Source organism: Oxyura jamaicensis, chromosome 7 (genome assembly GCF_011077185.1).
Source record: "Oxyura jamaicensis isolate SHBP4307 breed ruddy duck chromosome 7, BPBGC_Ojam_1.0, whole genome shotgun sequence".
NCBI classification, from domain to species: Eukaryota; Metazoa; Chordata; class Aves; order Anseriformes; family Anatidae; genus Oxyura; species Oxyura jamaicensis.
Genome location: NC_048899.1, coordinates 15,607,031 through 15,621,764, shown reverse-complemented (window position 1 = coordinate 15,621,764; position 14,734 = coordinate 15,607,031). Strand labels below are relative to the sequence as shown.

At 46.8% G+C, this 14,734-nt stretch overlaps 1 protein-coding gene across 3 annotated transcripts in view; it reads left to right on the top strand.

Annotated features, from left to right (window-relative positions):
* Positions 1 to 14,734, top strand: part of KLF7 (Kruppel like factor 7) — a 62,696-nt gene that overhangs the window by 36,142 nt on the left and 11,820 nt on the right. For 2 of the 3 annotated variants that reach the window (XM_035331307.1, XM_035331305.1), the window contains exon 3: positions 11,922 to 12,045. The exons of the other annotated variant lie outside the window; for it this stretch is intronic. In XM_035331307.1, the coding sequence (XP_035187198.1) occupies positions 11,922 to 12,045 (124 nt within the window). The remainder of the gene's footprint in view (positions 1 to 11,921; positions 12,046 to 14,734) is intronic. 3 annotated transcript variants of the gene reach the window in all.

The following is a 14,734-nucleotide window of genomic DNA, read 5'->3' as shown; positions in this document are numbered from 1 at the left end:
GAGATGATTTTTGGCACAAGGGAGACCTAGAGAGTGCTGTTTGCTGCCTGTTGGCAGCTGCAGAAGGGAGAGTGCAGGCACCTCCAAGTGTTGGGGCAGGCTGCCTCAGTAAGGCAAGGAGAAGCCCCCTGTATTTTGTCATCCCGTGTTTTCTTTACATCCATCCCTGAGCCCCTTGGAGGCACCCAGCAAAGAGGGCGAAGGATGTGGCTCACAGAGTAAGACCTCAAACTAAAAACCCTCAGTTGCTTTCTGCCAGGGTCCCTTTGTGCTGCTGGTGTCCCACACTGGATACAAACGCCAGGGTAAGGATGAGAAACTTGAAAAAATGGAAAAGGGAAACACTGGTGCTTGTGAAATATTTGAAGTCATACCAGGCCTGAACCAGAGATGTGCGCGTGGAGGTGCCATCTTAGGCTGAGGTGGTCTTGCTGGAAGAAAAGGGCCTGAGCAGCCTGGAAGAGCTGAAGCACTGGGCAGGAAAAGCCAAGTGTGCTGCCACGTGTCTTAAAAGCAGACTCCGGGTCAGTCCCCTAAGTGCAGTGGGGGTGTCTGAGTCCAGGTTACATATGGGCAAGAGCCCAGGAGCCCAGTGTGCAGGGCAAGGGGCTTGCTCCCAGCTCAGAGCCTGCCTTTCACACCCCTTGTACCCCCACGCCGGCAGCAGCAGGTTTGCACGCAGGAGCAGCTGAGCTGCAGGGCTTTGTCTCAGCTGACCTAAATGCAGCGGGGGTGTCCTTGCTTCTGCCAGGAGAGGGCCAGTGCCAGGTAACGCTGTGGCCACCGCAGAGTAGATGGTGCCCATGGTATGGCACAGACCTGCACTAGTACTAGGAAAGATGCCTGAAAAAATGTATTTCAATGTAGGTAAAGGGCAAGCATCTGATGCCGAGACTGTAGGGTGGATTTCATGTATCAAACTGTCTGTTTCTGTTTTGCTGGAGTTGAGGGGAAAACTCTATTTGTGTCTTCAGAAAACTTTTTGTCTAACACCGCTGCCAAAAGCCAGTTGGTTACCAAATGTCAAGCAGTAAATTGTAGTGTATTGCTGTGGAGTGAAATGAATACGAAACAAGGACTTCAAGCGAGGGGAGTTTTAAAGACTGGTGTGGCCCTGTTAGAAAGGGGAGGACAAAATCCTGCATGGAACCCTCTTTATCCGCAGTCTCTAGGAGTGCCCAGAACCTTTGTTTCGCTGGAGACCCCACATCTTTCTGTTGGCCAGCTTTATACGTGATAGAAGGCTTAATTTGAACTGAAAGCCTTTAAAAAATGTGTGGGCCAGTTCTCAGCCCTAGCAGCCCCATCTGTAGATAGACACACACGTGCTGCCTTGGGCAGATTTGCTCCTGGGGGTGCCTGGCCTTTGAAACCTGGGACCAAAAACTGGGGGCTTGAAGAACTGAAAGCTGGAAAAACATTTACAGGCATGCTAGCTAAGCTAACAGTGATGAGCCTGTGCTTCCAGATGAAGGCGGATCACCAGCTGAGTTCTGAAAGAAAGGTGTCTCCATTGCTTAACTGTGCACATTCGGAGTTTAGTGGGGATTTTTTCCTTGCTCCGATTCCTCTGGACTCTTACCACCGACAGAGGGAACTTAACAGATCGGTTGGACAATTTTGCAATGTCATTCTAGTTTTTTATGATGACCATAAGTGATCATTAGTGCACTAGAAGCATGTATTAGTTCTTGGAAATGAATGCCATAAAAATACAGACGTGCGTATCTGCGTACACTTTTGTTCGATATGTAAGTGCATGGAATCTGTTACGGTTAATTTTGCATGAACTTCCATTTGGGCATCTTCTTGTTGGTCACGTGTAAGTCTGCTAAGCTTTTCCTTGAAGCTGAATTTTTCCACATTTGGTATTTTTCCAGCGTGGCTGCTGTTTGTTATTTTAGAAGTTGGAGGAAAAATACTTGTTTTTTAGGAGAATGTGGCATGTGTGTTGGGGGTGGGCAGGGAGAAGAGAGCTTTGATCAGTGTAACAAGTTGAGCTAAAAACTTGGCCTCTGTAATGAAAAATAGCCTTTGAGTAGAAGACCTTTATCTGTGAATATCTGGGTGAAAATTAACCGGAATGGACTAAGCTCTGATCTGTCGTGAAATGACTTTTGTATGAGTGTGGTACACGTGATGCAATTTAATTGTTAATTCTTTGTGAAGCCCAGAGAATCCCAACGGTGGTTTCTCCAGGTGGTTTCCTGGGCTTTGTTTGACTTTGGACGTGTATTAGGGAACATATTTCATACAGAAGGTGTCTTTATTCTCTAAGACTTTCCCTCTGAAGATGCATTGTCACCTGGCAATGGGGTTTTGTAGCACACTTGCATCATTCCTCATTTACACTCATCCGGCAGCAAGAATGACCTGGGGGATTTCCAGCTGGGTGCTTCTGTCTCCCTTAGAGCTGAGAGCTTCTGGAGTCCTAGCTCTGGGAAGGTGATCAGCAGTGCAAACTTTCCCAGAATGCATGTGAGTAAACTTCCTAGCCGGCAGAGTTCATCACCTTTACTGGCTGCCTCATGCTCTGGAGACCGGGCCCCTCGGTTCTCCTGGGTTTGCCTGGCAGCATTGCTGAGACCTTTTGACCGCGACGTGCTCCACGAAGCAGCGAGCAGCTCCTGCTGCCTCCACCACTGGGAGCTGCGCCGAGCCCCCGAGGGAGGCAGTGGCCAGAGGGAAGGCGTCTCCTGCCGAAGCATCGCGCGCCTGGCCCCGCTGCGCAGCCGAGCCCTGGCACAGGGTGTGTTTTATAGAGCCAAACACACGGCTTCCCACCCCCCAAATCTAATCTGTTATCTGAATGAATGAAAGCATCCTGGGTCTTGGTCCTTTCTTGTTGTTCTCGACAAGACCAGGAAACAGAAAGGAATGTATTTTATTTTCCCCTTGTGTTTTATTCCTGTGCTGTCTCTGCCAGTCTGCATCCCTGATTTTTCAGTGGCAAAGGGGAGAAAAGGAAGAGACATATAAGTAGTGAGAACCATCAGCACTGCAATAGTTTGAGTAAATGAAAAGCCACGTTCATTAGTGAAAATTTGGGACAAAAATAACTTAAAATATTAGCATTTGGGAAAGGGGGTGTCTCTTCCTCTTCACTTGCTTTTTCGTCAGTTCTGATTACTGATGTCTATTTTCTGTATTCTGCCTGGGATGTTACCTTTGCTTTTTGCATGGAATTTCTCAGAAACTCTTGGCCTAAACTGCAAGTGCCCAAAGAGCAGACCTTTACTTCACTGCTCTGGATTTTATAAATAGGCGCCAGGGCCCATAAAGGGCTCTCATCACTGTTCACCCTCTGGTATAATTTACAAAAAAAAAACAAAGGGAAAAGATCTGTTGCAGGGTCCTGGAAAAATCTGACCTGGTGAACCGCTGAATTTTTCTCTCTTTTCATCTGCTGCTTCTGCTGCTGCTGCCTTGCCTTGCATCTTCGAGCTTGCAGAGCTCCGCTGCATTCGAAACTAAAAACCCTTATTAGAGGAGATTTTTTTTAAAGTTCTTGCTGCTCCTCTGGGGACCAAAGTAATGGCAGCTTGAAGCAGCGGAGAATGTGTAATTAGGGCAAACAGCGATGCCGTGCCTGCCGGGGAGAAGCAGGAGGCAAGGAGGGGATGCGCAGCAGCCCGGCGTGCACCGGCTGTTACTAGGAGACCCCGGCACGAAATGCGGGGCGTGCAGGATGCTGATGGGCCAGCCCGGCGCCTGGGTACCAGCCCGACCTGCTGCACAGCTGTTCCTGCCCTCGCGTTGCCAAGCAACTCCAGCCTTTCCTTTCTTTCTTCCCCCCCCGCCCTTTTTTTTTTTTTAATTTTGATTTTCCTTTCCCCCTCGCTCACTCGTTCTGGAGGCTTAATTGGTAGCCTTGGGTAGCCTTGCTGCCGGGGATGCTGCCGGCTGCCGGCTGCCCGCCCCGTCCTGCTGCCCTGCTGCCGTCCCCTTGGCCAGGCTGGGCAAGGATGTGCCAGCAATTCAGGGGGCACAAGGGTGGGCTGTGCGCCCCGGCTGGTGCTCAAGGAGGGGACAAAAAGGAGGATTTCCATTTCTTGGAGCATTGCCGCGTGCTTCGCTTTGCTCTGCATTTCAGCTAAGCAAACGGGCTTTGTGCATGTGCGTTAGGTGCTTGTGTATGTGTGCAAGAAATAAGGCTGCAAAAAATCATTTGTTTTTGTGTCCTGAATGACTGCCTGCGGATGACTGCTGCCGGCTTGGTAGACGAGCTTTGTCAAGGCCCCTAGGGAATAGTCCAGAGCTTTGAAGCTGGTAGAAAGACTGATCGGACAGCGGGTCTGGTTCTTAACCTCTTTTCGCCCATCTCTGATACAGACATGATTAGAGCCATCTCTCTATAAGGGCACTTCTGACCTTTTTGGATGAAAGGAGCTGTACACCGTTCACGGCAATGTACTGCTTTTACACTTGATCATCCCTGCCCGTCTATAAATAGGTACAACCTTCTCACATTGTGTTTTTCACAATCCTGTCACATTCCTCTTCTGCCCTGTACTGTCTGCTGCCAGCTTTTCTCTTGTGCTTTGTCACCCTTTCAAAGGCCTTTCCATCTTTCCAGCAGGTGGCAAAACTGTGAATAAAATGCTGTTTTTCCTTTTTTCCTTTTGGGGGAGAAAACGTTGGTGAGCCACTTAAAACACTGTCCACGCCTCCCCTGCCTTCCTTTGTAATAATAAAAATAATAATTACCCTTTCTATTTCTCCAACAAAAATCAATTAGGAGTATATTGAGGAATGAAAGGCTCTGAAAAGTATCTGAAATTGATTTTTATAATTAGTTTTACTGGTTGATGGGTTGCATGCACATACACTTAGATGGCGGCATTGACTTCCAGAGGATGTGTGTATTAAATAGCCTGCTCGTCCTTTTTGCTAAAGAAATGAACTTACTGACGTTAAAAGGAGGGTGATGTTGTGCACTGAACTGCAGCAGCTCTCCAGCTTTTCTGTAACCACACCAGCAAAGCAGCTGTCTGAGCCACGCATCCGATGGTAACTCGCTGAATTCAGCGTGGAAGTGGGGCCGTTCAACAAGCAGCAGATCTCGGGCTCCTCCTCTGTATCTCCTGTGTGGGGAGTGTGTGTATGCGACAAGGGAGGACAGACACGGCCTGTTTGGTTAGGAGACTGCATTTTTTCCAGAGTCCTTAAAACTGAATTTCCTTCTGCAACGTGATGCTGTTAAATATCACGTAGCACTTTCCATATGAAGAGAGGAGTGACCAGTAACATTTTCTGTTGTGCCATGTGATGTGTGCTGATATTCAGCTAATTAGAAGAATTATGGCTCGGCTTCATTGGTATGCCACGTATGTAGCTTGTAAAGCTCTCAGGGACCCTTAGAGATGAAGAGTGCTACATAAATATAAAATATTGTTAATGTGATGTTCCACATTAGGCTTCCCATTGTGCCGTGGCAGACTTTTGTAATAAAATGCAAAGCAAATACAAACGCCTGCCTGGCATTTCTCCGCAAGGCAAGCCGGGGGGCTGCTTCTCACCGAAAACCCACCGGCTGCCGGCGTCTCCGCGGCGTCCTTCTGCGTGGCACCGTCCCAGCACTGACACCGCTGCTCGGCGCGACGGCACGTTCCCAGCCACCAGCCCCAGAACAGTAGGTCCCAGAAGGATTTCTCAGAAAGGGTGGCGAGGAAAGTTATTAAAACACTCTCTGAAAAAGCCAGTGGGACTACGTGGCTCTTCACACATTTTCCTTGCACGACTCAGGCCCCCAGAGCATCCTTATGGGAGAAATCCAGGCGAGAAATCTTGCATTTAATTCCTTTTTCAGTTGTAATTTGCAGTTTGTCTGGTTCTCCAAGAACGCCAGTCTTAGAGCAAGTGTAGCTAAAGCTGTCTTTCAGGACATATTTTTAGACATTGAGGCTTTTAGAACTAGTTTCATTTTGAGTAGTATTTTAATCACAGATTTTAAAAATGAAGGAGATGCTTTGTGTTTCTTTCATAAAACTTTTTTTTGGGATCTTGAAACTATATGTAAATAATTCACTGTGGATTAGAACACATGGCAATTTTTCAGGGGGTGTTCCTGTTTTTTTAAAGACTTTCACATGCTATTTTTATGTACTTACATAACATATTAAGGAGCTGTTAAGGCATAGCATAACAAACATCTTATTTGACTGGCCTTCAAAATGTGCATGCAGACAGGATTTGTTTTTTTTCCTCAGTTTCTTTAAGCCTTTTTGGCTAACTCAGGCATACTGACAAAAGAAGGCTCTTAACTGTACCGTGTTTTAGCAGTGAGGTATACCAGCAAGGGTTTTGATGGGGATTCTCCACTATTGATCTGTCTTACTGAAGCTATTGCAGGACCACGGGGCTTAAACTGCTTGCTTATTTTACTAAGCATGCTGTAATCAGCATGTATTTGTGCTGTGGTGTTTAAGTTGGGGTGCATGGGGAGGCAGAAGGAAATAGATACACAGGATAATCTTAATATGTTTGTTTGCTTTTAATTCCGTAAAGATACAGGGTGAAACTCAAGTCTTAATGAGCATTTCTCCAATGACTGATGAAACCAGGGTTTCACCCTGCAGTGTGGTTAGCTTGGGTGATCTAATTGTGCACGTCCTGAAATCTGTGGGGTTTTCTTCTGAAGTCTCCCCTCTCAAAAGCCAGGGAGTAGGGAACAAACTCTCTTCTCTGTTTGTGTGTGTGTGTGTGTTTGTTTTTAATAACAAATGTTTCTAGTCTTCAGGGCTGCGAAGAGAAGTTTAAAATCATGACCCTAGGTTTTCTCCAACCAGAAGGCAAATGATCTTTCTGTCTTACTGTCTTCATCTTTAAAATCTCATTATTTTTGTGGGAGACTGGACTCATAGACGTTTTAAGCCCCTGGGGTTGGCAATAAATACTGTAAAATGTAAGATGTATAATATCCCCTGGCTTCCTCCTTTTGTGCTGTAGTTTTCTGGTCATGACAATGTCCTCAGCTGATCCTGTTTATGTTCCTCTGTCTCCCATAACCATAATGTTTCTACTAACCAGTCTCTGTTGAAACTGCCACTCTGAGATGTCTACAGTGAGCAGACGCTTCTTACTCCTTGTACAAAGAAATATACCCTGCACCTAGACGGTTCTGGGGGATCTAGGTGGCAAGGACAAAGGGTCTCTGTGTTTTGTGACGTTTTGTGAGAGAATCTGCGTTGCTGAGGCTTGTATAGGGTTTGCAATCTAAGCATACGGGAGGGAAGACCTGATGGTTTCCATTTTGTGCTTGGAGAGCAAAATACAGCAGCCTGTGATGGAGCTGCTCCCCTGTACAGCCAAGGGAGAGAAATTCACCTCCAGCTTCAGTCTGACAGGGGTCAATGTGTCCTGCTCCACACATGCCTTTGTCTCTCCATTAACGTCAGAAGGAGCAGCAGGTGATTATTTCTGATGATGTTTTTCAGTATGTAAAGTTGCATGAGATGAAGCTCAGCAAGTGTGTCTGAGGCTGGAAAACGACCTGACAAGTCCAGAAGTCTGGTGAAGTGGCTTCATTGTAAAACCAGCCTGGGTCTATCAACAGTAACTGGGAATCTGGTGTGTGTTTACCATGGTAGTGTTGCTGGGGTTGTGGGCTTAACTCTTTTGTATTTTCAAATGAAAAACCTTTAGCTTTTAAGAGAAACCTGTACCAATCACTGGTGTTTTATTTATTTATTTATTTATTATTATTATTTTTTATTACTGGGTGCCTAATATGTAGTCTTTCATTTGTCTTAGTCACCAAAGGAACAGTGACCTGATTTCAGGGGTACCTAAGTCTTGTGGATTTTTGCTACGAATGTCATAGATTTTAGCTTCATCACTGTATGTTTCCCCCAAAATTGCAAAATTCTTTGTCCTCCAGTTACAAAACTGTACAAGAGTGGATGAAATGAAAAGGGATGGAGGGCCACCCTGTTACTGAAGTGTACTTTGAGGGGAGTTTTTAGGAGAGCTAAGTTGTGTGAGATGCCAGGAATAGAAGTGGAACAGAGAGCTTCTTCCCCAAACAGCCCAATCTCAGGGTATGGAAATATGTTCTGGGAACATGAAAAGATAAAAATGGGCTGAGGACTAATCAGTAGCTTTCAGCATGGTGGTCTGTGCACTCACAACATCTGTGGGCTGCTCCTAAGGTGCCCTCAGCATGCAACTAAGGATGTATCCATGTGAGCATTTTCTGTAGTTCAGAAATCCACTTTTGGGGTCGCTCTCCAGGTTGCCCCCCATTCACAGCCAGAAATAACACCCCTGAAGCACGTGCAGCAGGCGTGCTGGGAAGCCTGACCACGGTTTCCCTCTGCAGCTCATCTTTTTGGCTCTGCAGTGCTCACCAATGTGATGCTGCCTTGGGAAAACAGTGTGGTCAGCAGGTTTGAAATCACCACACGGTGCTCTCCACCTCGCCACTGCTCTGGGGCACTTCTAGGATTTTTCTGTAAACAAGTGCTACGTTGTGGGAACACTCGTGCTCGTCTCAGAAAACTGCATAATCTGATGCTTCATAGTGTGCCCATGTTGCTGGCTGCATGTCCTGCCCGGAGTGCCTCTGGGTGCATGGAGGCTAAGCTGGCCCCATGGTGTGGAGCACGTCCTGAACTGCAGCAGCAGAGCCTTTAACAGCTGCGTATCTGGGTATCAGCTTCTTTTTAGATGTGCTCCGGCTCCTCTATGGAGTGCACATGGAAAAACGTGGGATTATGGATTTGTATAAGCACTGCACAGCCCCTTGTGTTGGGTAAAGGTGACTTAAAGAGGAGAGCCTCCTTCCTGGGAGTGGCTTGCAGGCACGAGGTTTAAGTGTGGTTTTTAATTTTGCGGAATTAGAGCCTGGAAAAAGTCAGCATGGCACAGCTCTGTGATGTTCCCATTTTTAATTGGCTTTTGAAGCTCATAATTAATTTGTTAGAAAGGGGGAGATCCTGGCCCAGTAGAAGAGAGTGGGAGTTTTGCCATTGCCTTCAGCAGAGGAGGATTTCGCCATCTATCCTTTTATTCTTGCTAATCCTCTACAACAACAGAAGAGCAGCCTGGCACACGGAAACGATCCTTCCCGTTTCTTCTGCCTGCCATTGCCAGTAGTGAGGTAGGAGGGGCTTCTCCCCCTTTTCCATTCCCACGCTTCCTCCTCACACACACCTTGGCAAGAGAGCTTTCATTTCATCTGCGGGTGAGACGAGAGCAGCCATTAGGAAGCAGTTTGTTCTTCATCCTCACGTACAGAGATACAGAGGTCTTTCACTTGGTGCCCTCTCGTGTTTTTGAGTGGCTGCAGGAGGGCAGGGTATCTAACCTTTCTGAGGTCTCTGGGTCAAGGAGCCTGTCTGACATGGCTTTAAAGGTCACTGTGCTTCTTCGCCTTTATGTCGTGCCACGCAGAGCTCTGCATGGCAGCGTGCTGCCTGGGAGCACAAAGAGGTACTTTGACATGTCATGGAACGGGGCTTCACTTACAGAGAAAAAGCATCCAAAAACAAAACTCAGCTCAGGGGCAGCGCAAGGCCAAATGAGGAACACTTGAGAGAGGAGACCCTGGAGCAAATAATGGAGAAATGTGGCATCCCGTGGGTTTACCAGTAATCACGCTCGGCATTTCTGTCTCTCGTAACCTATATATAGCACTGTACATTTTCAAAGCTCTTGACAGATGTTAACAAGACAAACACAGCTTCAGTCCTAATAGCCCTTGTTTCATAGAAAGCCCATGATGTTTTCCCTTCACCCTTCTGCTCCGTAGGCAGCTGTATTGTTCATGCTGGCTGTACCTGCCAGATCTGGCTGAACATTCGTCCTTTGCCTTCTCTTTACAGCGTGTGTAGTAAACGCACTACAAGGCGGTTTGTCTGCCTTGCTGTCTCCACTCTGAGGTAGGCACTAGAGAGCGTCAGAGAACCAAGGAAGCTGGATTATCACCGAGGCCCATTTATTGACAGCTTTTAAAAATAATGCACAGACTGTTCACACGGAACCGCTGCACCATCAGAGACAGGACCAGGGCTGGGGAAATCCTTTTCCTCTGACAAGGGGAGATCGAATGCAGTGTGCTAGGTAGGATGTCACGGGCTGCTGAGGGGACAGTGCTGAAGCAACTGCAGTTTTGGTGTCTGCGACAGCACTGGTAGCAGTGTTTGAATTTCAGCTGAGGAGCCAGCACTGAAACAAGACACCAGCACTTGGCTCACTAACAAGAATTTTCTTCCCCCTTTTTTTTTCCCTCTGTGAAAAAAGTTTTTTTTTTTTTTTTTAAATAAAAATATGCAAGCCTGCAGAGCTGACCAGACAGGCTCAGTCTAAGTGGGACAGGGTTATTATTGGCTCAGCCCATTGTCTTGTTGGGCATGTCCCCATGGTGGATTGTGGCACACAGCAGAGACATCCAGGCTGGCCTTTCTGGTTTTGGGGACTGAGGGCACAATTTGGTGTTTTGGTGAAGTCTTGCCTGCTGCTGCACCCTCTCCATTGCTTCATCCCAATAAATTCTTTAACTGAGTTACTGTGCCGAACAAACTTCTCAGAATATGGTAAAATGGCTCAACTCCAGTTAACAAACACCTCAGCCTGCTGGGGCAGGGGACCGAGTGCAGCAGATCTACCTCTGCAATGAGAAGTTTGCAGAAACTCACTCACCACAGAACAGCTTTTTAAAATGTATTTTGATGCAATTATCTTGCCCTCTTCACTTTTCTTGCCCTTTTGGCCTCTCCAATTTGTCACTTTGAAATACTTACATCTCCCATAATCAGATCTCACTCCTTTACCTGCTGAGTAGACATGCTAAATACAGAAATCTGCCTCTTTGCATTAAGAAATTTATCTGCTGTGTCCAAGTAGAGAGGTCATACATATTGCAACTTCACTTTTTTTTTTTAAAGATTGCCTTCTTAGCAATTTTAAGAACAAATAAATAAGTCCCTTCTCTGTTTATAATTGCTAGCTTAGTAGCTTAGTAGCGGAAGTGATTTCTTGTCAGCATTTTATCTCAACTTCTTCCTCTTCTAATGCATCCACACTGTGCTGACAGTGTGGGCAGCAGTGACTTTGAGTTTATACACAAGGAGAAGCACTCGAGCATTTGTTCTGGGGGGAGAGATGATAAATTTGCATGTGCATGAATACATGGGCACTGAATAAGAAGAGGGGAGGCATGAGGCCTTGGAAGTCTCCATCAGGAGGTGTGAAGAACTCACAGATGTTACACCATGGATCCACAGAGGCTGGTCTGTGTTAGAAGATAAGTAAATGTGAACACAGAAGACCAGACTCTCCTGACATACCACATCATTGCTTTAGTGGTATGGTTCATATTTTGGGGGCAGAATAACAGCTGATACAGGTGTAGTGCAAAAAGACTGAAGGAGCAGCTCATTTAAAGAAGAAAACATTTCTCCTCTTGCATTCCCTGTCCAGAGGTGGTTGCTCCTGGGGGTGCCCAGGTGGTGGTACAATCAGCTTCCTTCCACCTGAGGGGTTTTGGCTTGGGTACAGCCACTCACAGCTACCACAGTAATTCAGCCTGCAAGCACAGAGCGTGCTGAAAGGCTGACTGAAAATCAGTCCCCAGCAGCACAGAGGGTGAGGTCTGGACACATCCTGAGGGTTTGTTTGAAGAGCAGTTGATGGGTTTTGTTAGAAATGGGCAACTGGATGTTTTAACAGCTGTAATGTTGGAGCTGGACCCATCCTCAGTAGAATGCACCATAAGCCCTAAGTGTTTTGCGTCGTGCTCTGGTCATGAATCGTGTGACTCAGTGTGGGTTGACCTGCCCATCGTGCTCTGGCCATGAATGACTCAATGTGGGTTAAACTACCCAAGTGGGAAAGGGGTGAGGGGGGCAGACACAGGACTTGGAAGTTGATTGCTCACTACTGCTGCTGCCATGCTGACTTTTCTCTCCTCCCCTCTGCAGGTGAGAAGCCTTACAAGTGCTCGTGGGAAGGGTGCGAGTGGCGTTTTGCACGGAGCGACGAGCTCACGAGGCATTACAGAAAGCACACGGGTGCAAAGCCCTTTAAATGCAACCATTGTGACAGGTAATGCTGCCTCCTCACGCGGTGTTTGAGCAAAATGTGGCCATTGTGAGCAGCACAGAGCTGCCAGCTCCCTGAGGGCAGAGGCCTGGCCCCCAGCACAGAGGCCTCTCCTGGCCTCGCCTCCCACTGCCTGAGTCCCTGAGCCACGGAGGGCACAAAGAAAGATGTGGGACTGGGTAAAGGTCTGACTGAAATATGCCAGTGTCTGTTGTGGGCACTGGATTCAATCCATAGCACAGCTTTTTTAATACTCTGCAAGCAGAGAGAATGTCCAGAGGGCCCCAGACCACTTCAGTGATGGACCTTCCAGCAAAGTATCTTCACAGCTTTCTGTCTCCTGGTCTTATGAGCCTGGTGTCCTCTGAAAGGCAGAGCTCCCTCTCCACCTGCCCTGCTTCATGGTCTACCCCAAGCACCACTGCTGGCTGCCTGCATTTCAGCAGGGTGGTCTGCAGAAGCTGACAGGCCTCCCGAATACCTGGGTGTCCGAGAGGGCAGATGGGGTCTGTGTGTGGCTGTTGTGTCACAGGTACCCAAAATCTACAGGAACAGTCTGGGAAAAGAACATTTAACTTCTGTACAAAGTTACTACGTCATTGTCTTCTCTTTCCACTGAGTCTAGGGCTCAGTGCTTCCCTGGGTGAAACTGAGAGTCAAAAGAAGACAGTAAAGTGCTTCCGTTTTGAAAGCACAGGAGTATTTTAGGCACGTCTGACAATTACATTCATGGTATTGTTTTGAGTAGGATCAGCGATTGCTGTGAATTCCTGCTAGTACGTGAATCTTTTCCTCCAGTTCTAAATCTCACCCTTGGTGTCTATTTGATATGAGAAATACTCTGCCCCTTCATTTTGTGTGGGCACAGATTTAAAAGCCTGGTAGGTGCCCAGAGCCAGGCTTCCTGAAGAGCCTGTCATGCAGCTGTGCTCCAGGCACTCAGAAACGTTTTGCTGGGGGAGCTGGGCACCCAGCAGCTCCCAGTGAGAGCAATGGGAGCTGCTGCTCACTGCCAACCTTTTTGCAGTCCTCGCTGATTTAGCTGCTGAATGAATGATGAGGTTGTCTGAAAATTTTGGTTGTCCTTGCTTGGTGCTGGTTCTTTTGAAAGCTGGGTTCTTTGAATTCAGAAACAAAACCAAAAGAAAACCTCCTCCCCATCCCCAGTCCCAAATGATAAGAAATTAGGGTGGAGCAAAAGCAATTACCCCTGTAATGACTCTTGACAGCACTGACAGGATCAAACAATGAGCACTTCTCCCCCTCGTACCCCCCCAGCTGGAGACTGGCAGTGCCCTGGGTAAAACCTGGATCCAGTACTGAGTAATCAAATAATGTGCTTGCATCTGAACATGTTATCCGGCTAATCCTATTTATATATATATTTTAAAAGAGACTTAAGAAAATTACCTATCTTTTTAATGCAGCACGAAGGTTCTCTGCTCTGATAAGAAAACATCTTGTAATACAATAAAGGCTCTAGGAAGCCTCTGGGTACACCAGACCAGCAGAAAACATGCGTGGAGAGAGGATGTGTGGGACATAAACAAGGGACCCCATCCTTTTATGGGAAGGAAATTCGATCATTTTCACATCCTGCCTTTCCAAGAGCTTCATCTCCTTGAGCACTCTTCTCCCCTTGTCTCCCCTCTTCCTGCCCCCCTCCCCCGCCACAGAGAGCTTCCTCTTGGATTATCTTTTGTTTTATCCCTGGATTATTTTTTGTTTGCTCAGAGTGAGGGACAGGATAAACCAAGTAGGGACCTCTGGAGTTCTGCTTTTGTATAAGCACATTTGTGAAGGAGGTCATTTATGTTCTCTGTTTTGAATGTAAGGCATTGCCTTTCTCTTTTTCTCTGAAGAACAGAGTAACCACCCCCAGCCCCACAAGCACACAAACACAAGCAGTGCAAAACTGCAGGGTTTCTGTGTCAGGACAGACAGTATTTTTAGCAGAGGTTTAAGAAATAAAATAGTTTTTTTTCAACTCCTCAGTCTCTTTCAGTCCCTTTTAAAGTAATTATTCTTCTCCATCTACATATTATCCTTGCTTATTTTTTTTATTTGGCAGCCAACTCAGTTACTGCAGTCAAGAGATGTATTTTTGCAACCATCTAATACTTCTGCTCTTCAGCTGAATCTGTAGATAAAAGAAAAAAAATAAGACTGCTGGGATTTGTGCCCTCCATGCACAAGCCATCTGCGTGTGGCGGCAGGAGTCAGGTTTGGGTTTACTTTTCCAATCAGTTGCAAGCTTGTAGAGTGCCGGTGTCTGTTCTTTTGGCCCACTTTGCCATACCACTATTTTTCCTTTTTTCATTCATTCATCTGTCCGCATCTATTGGAGATGTCACTTCAACCAAGCACTGAAAAGTGCATAAATCTGTCCCTAGCCACGTAGGCAGAATTTAATGCTAAAGACGCTCCTTCCTGAGCCAGGGCTCCCAGCTGGAGAACAGTTGCTCCATATCTGAACTGCTGCCCTCTCCTGCACCCACCATTATTGACAAGAGTTGTGGTCACTCCCTCAGACATCTGGGCTTGCTAAACTTTAAGGAGCCTTTTGGATTTACTTTTTACAACATCGACATCGCACAAAATACATTGTTTTGTTCAGAAGGGAACAGCTCTTGTTGTTGAGAAGGGAAGGCCATACCTTGGCAATCAGATCATGAAAGCAGGGATCAATATA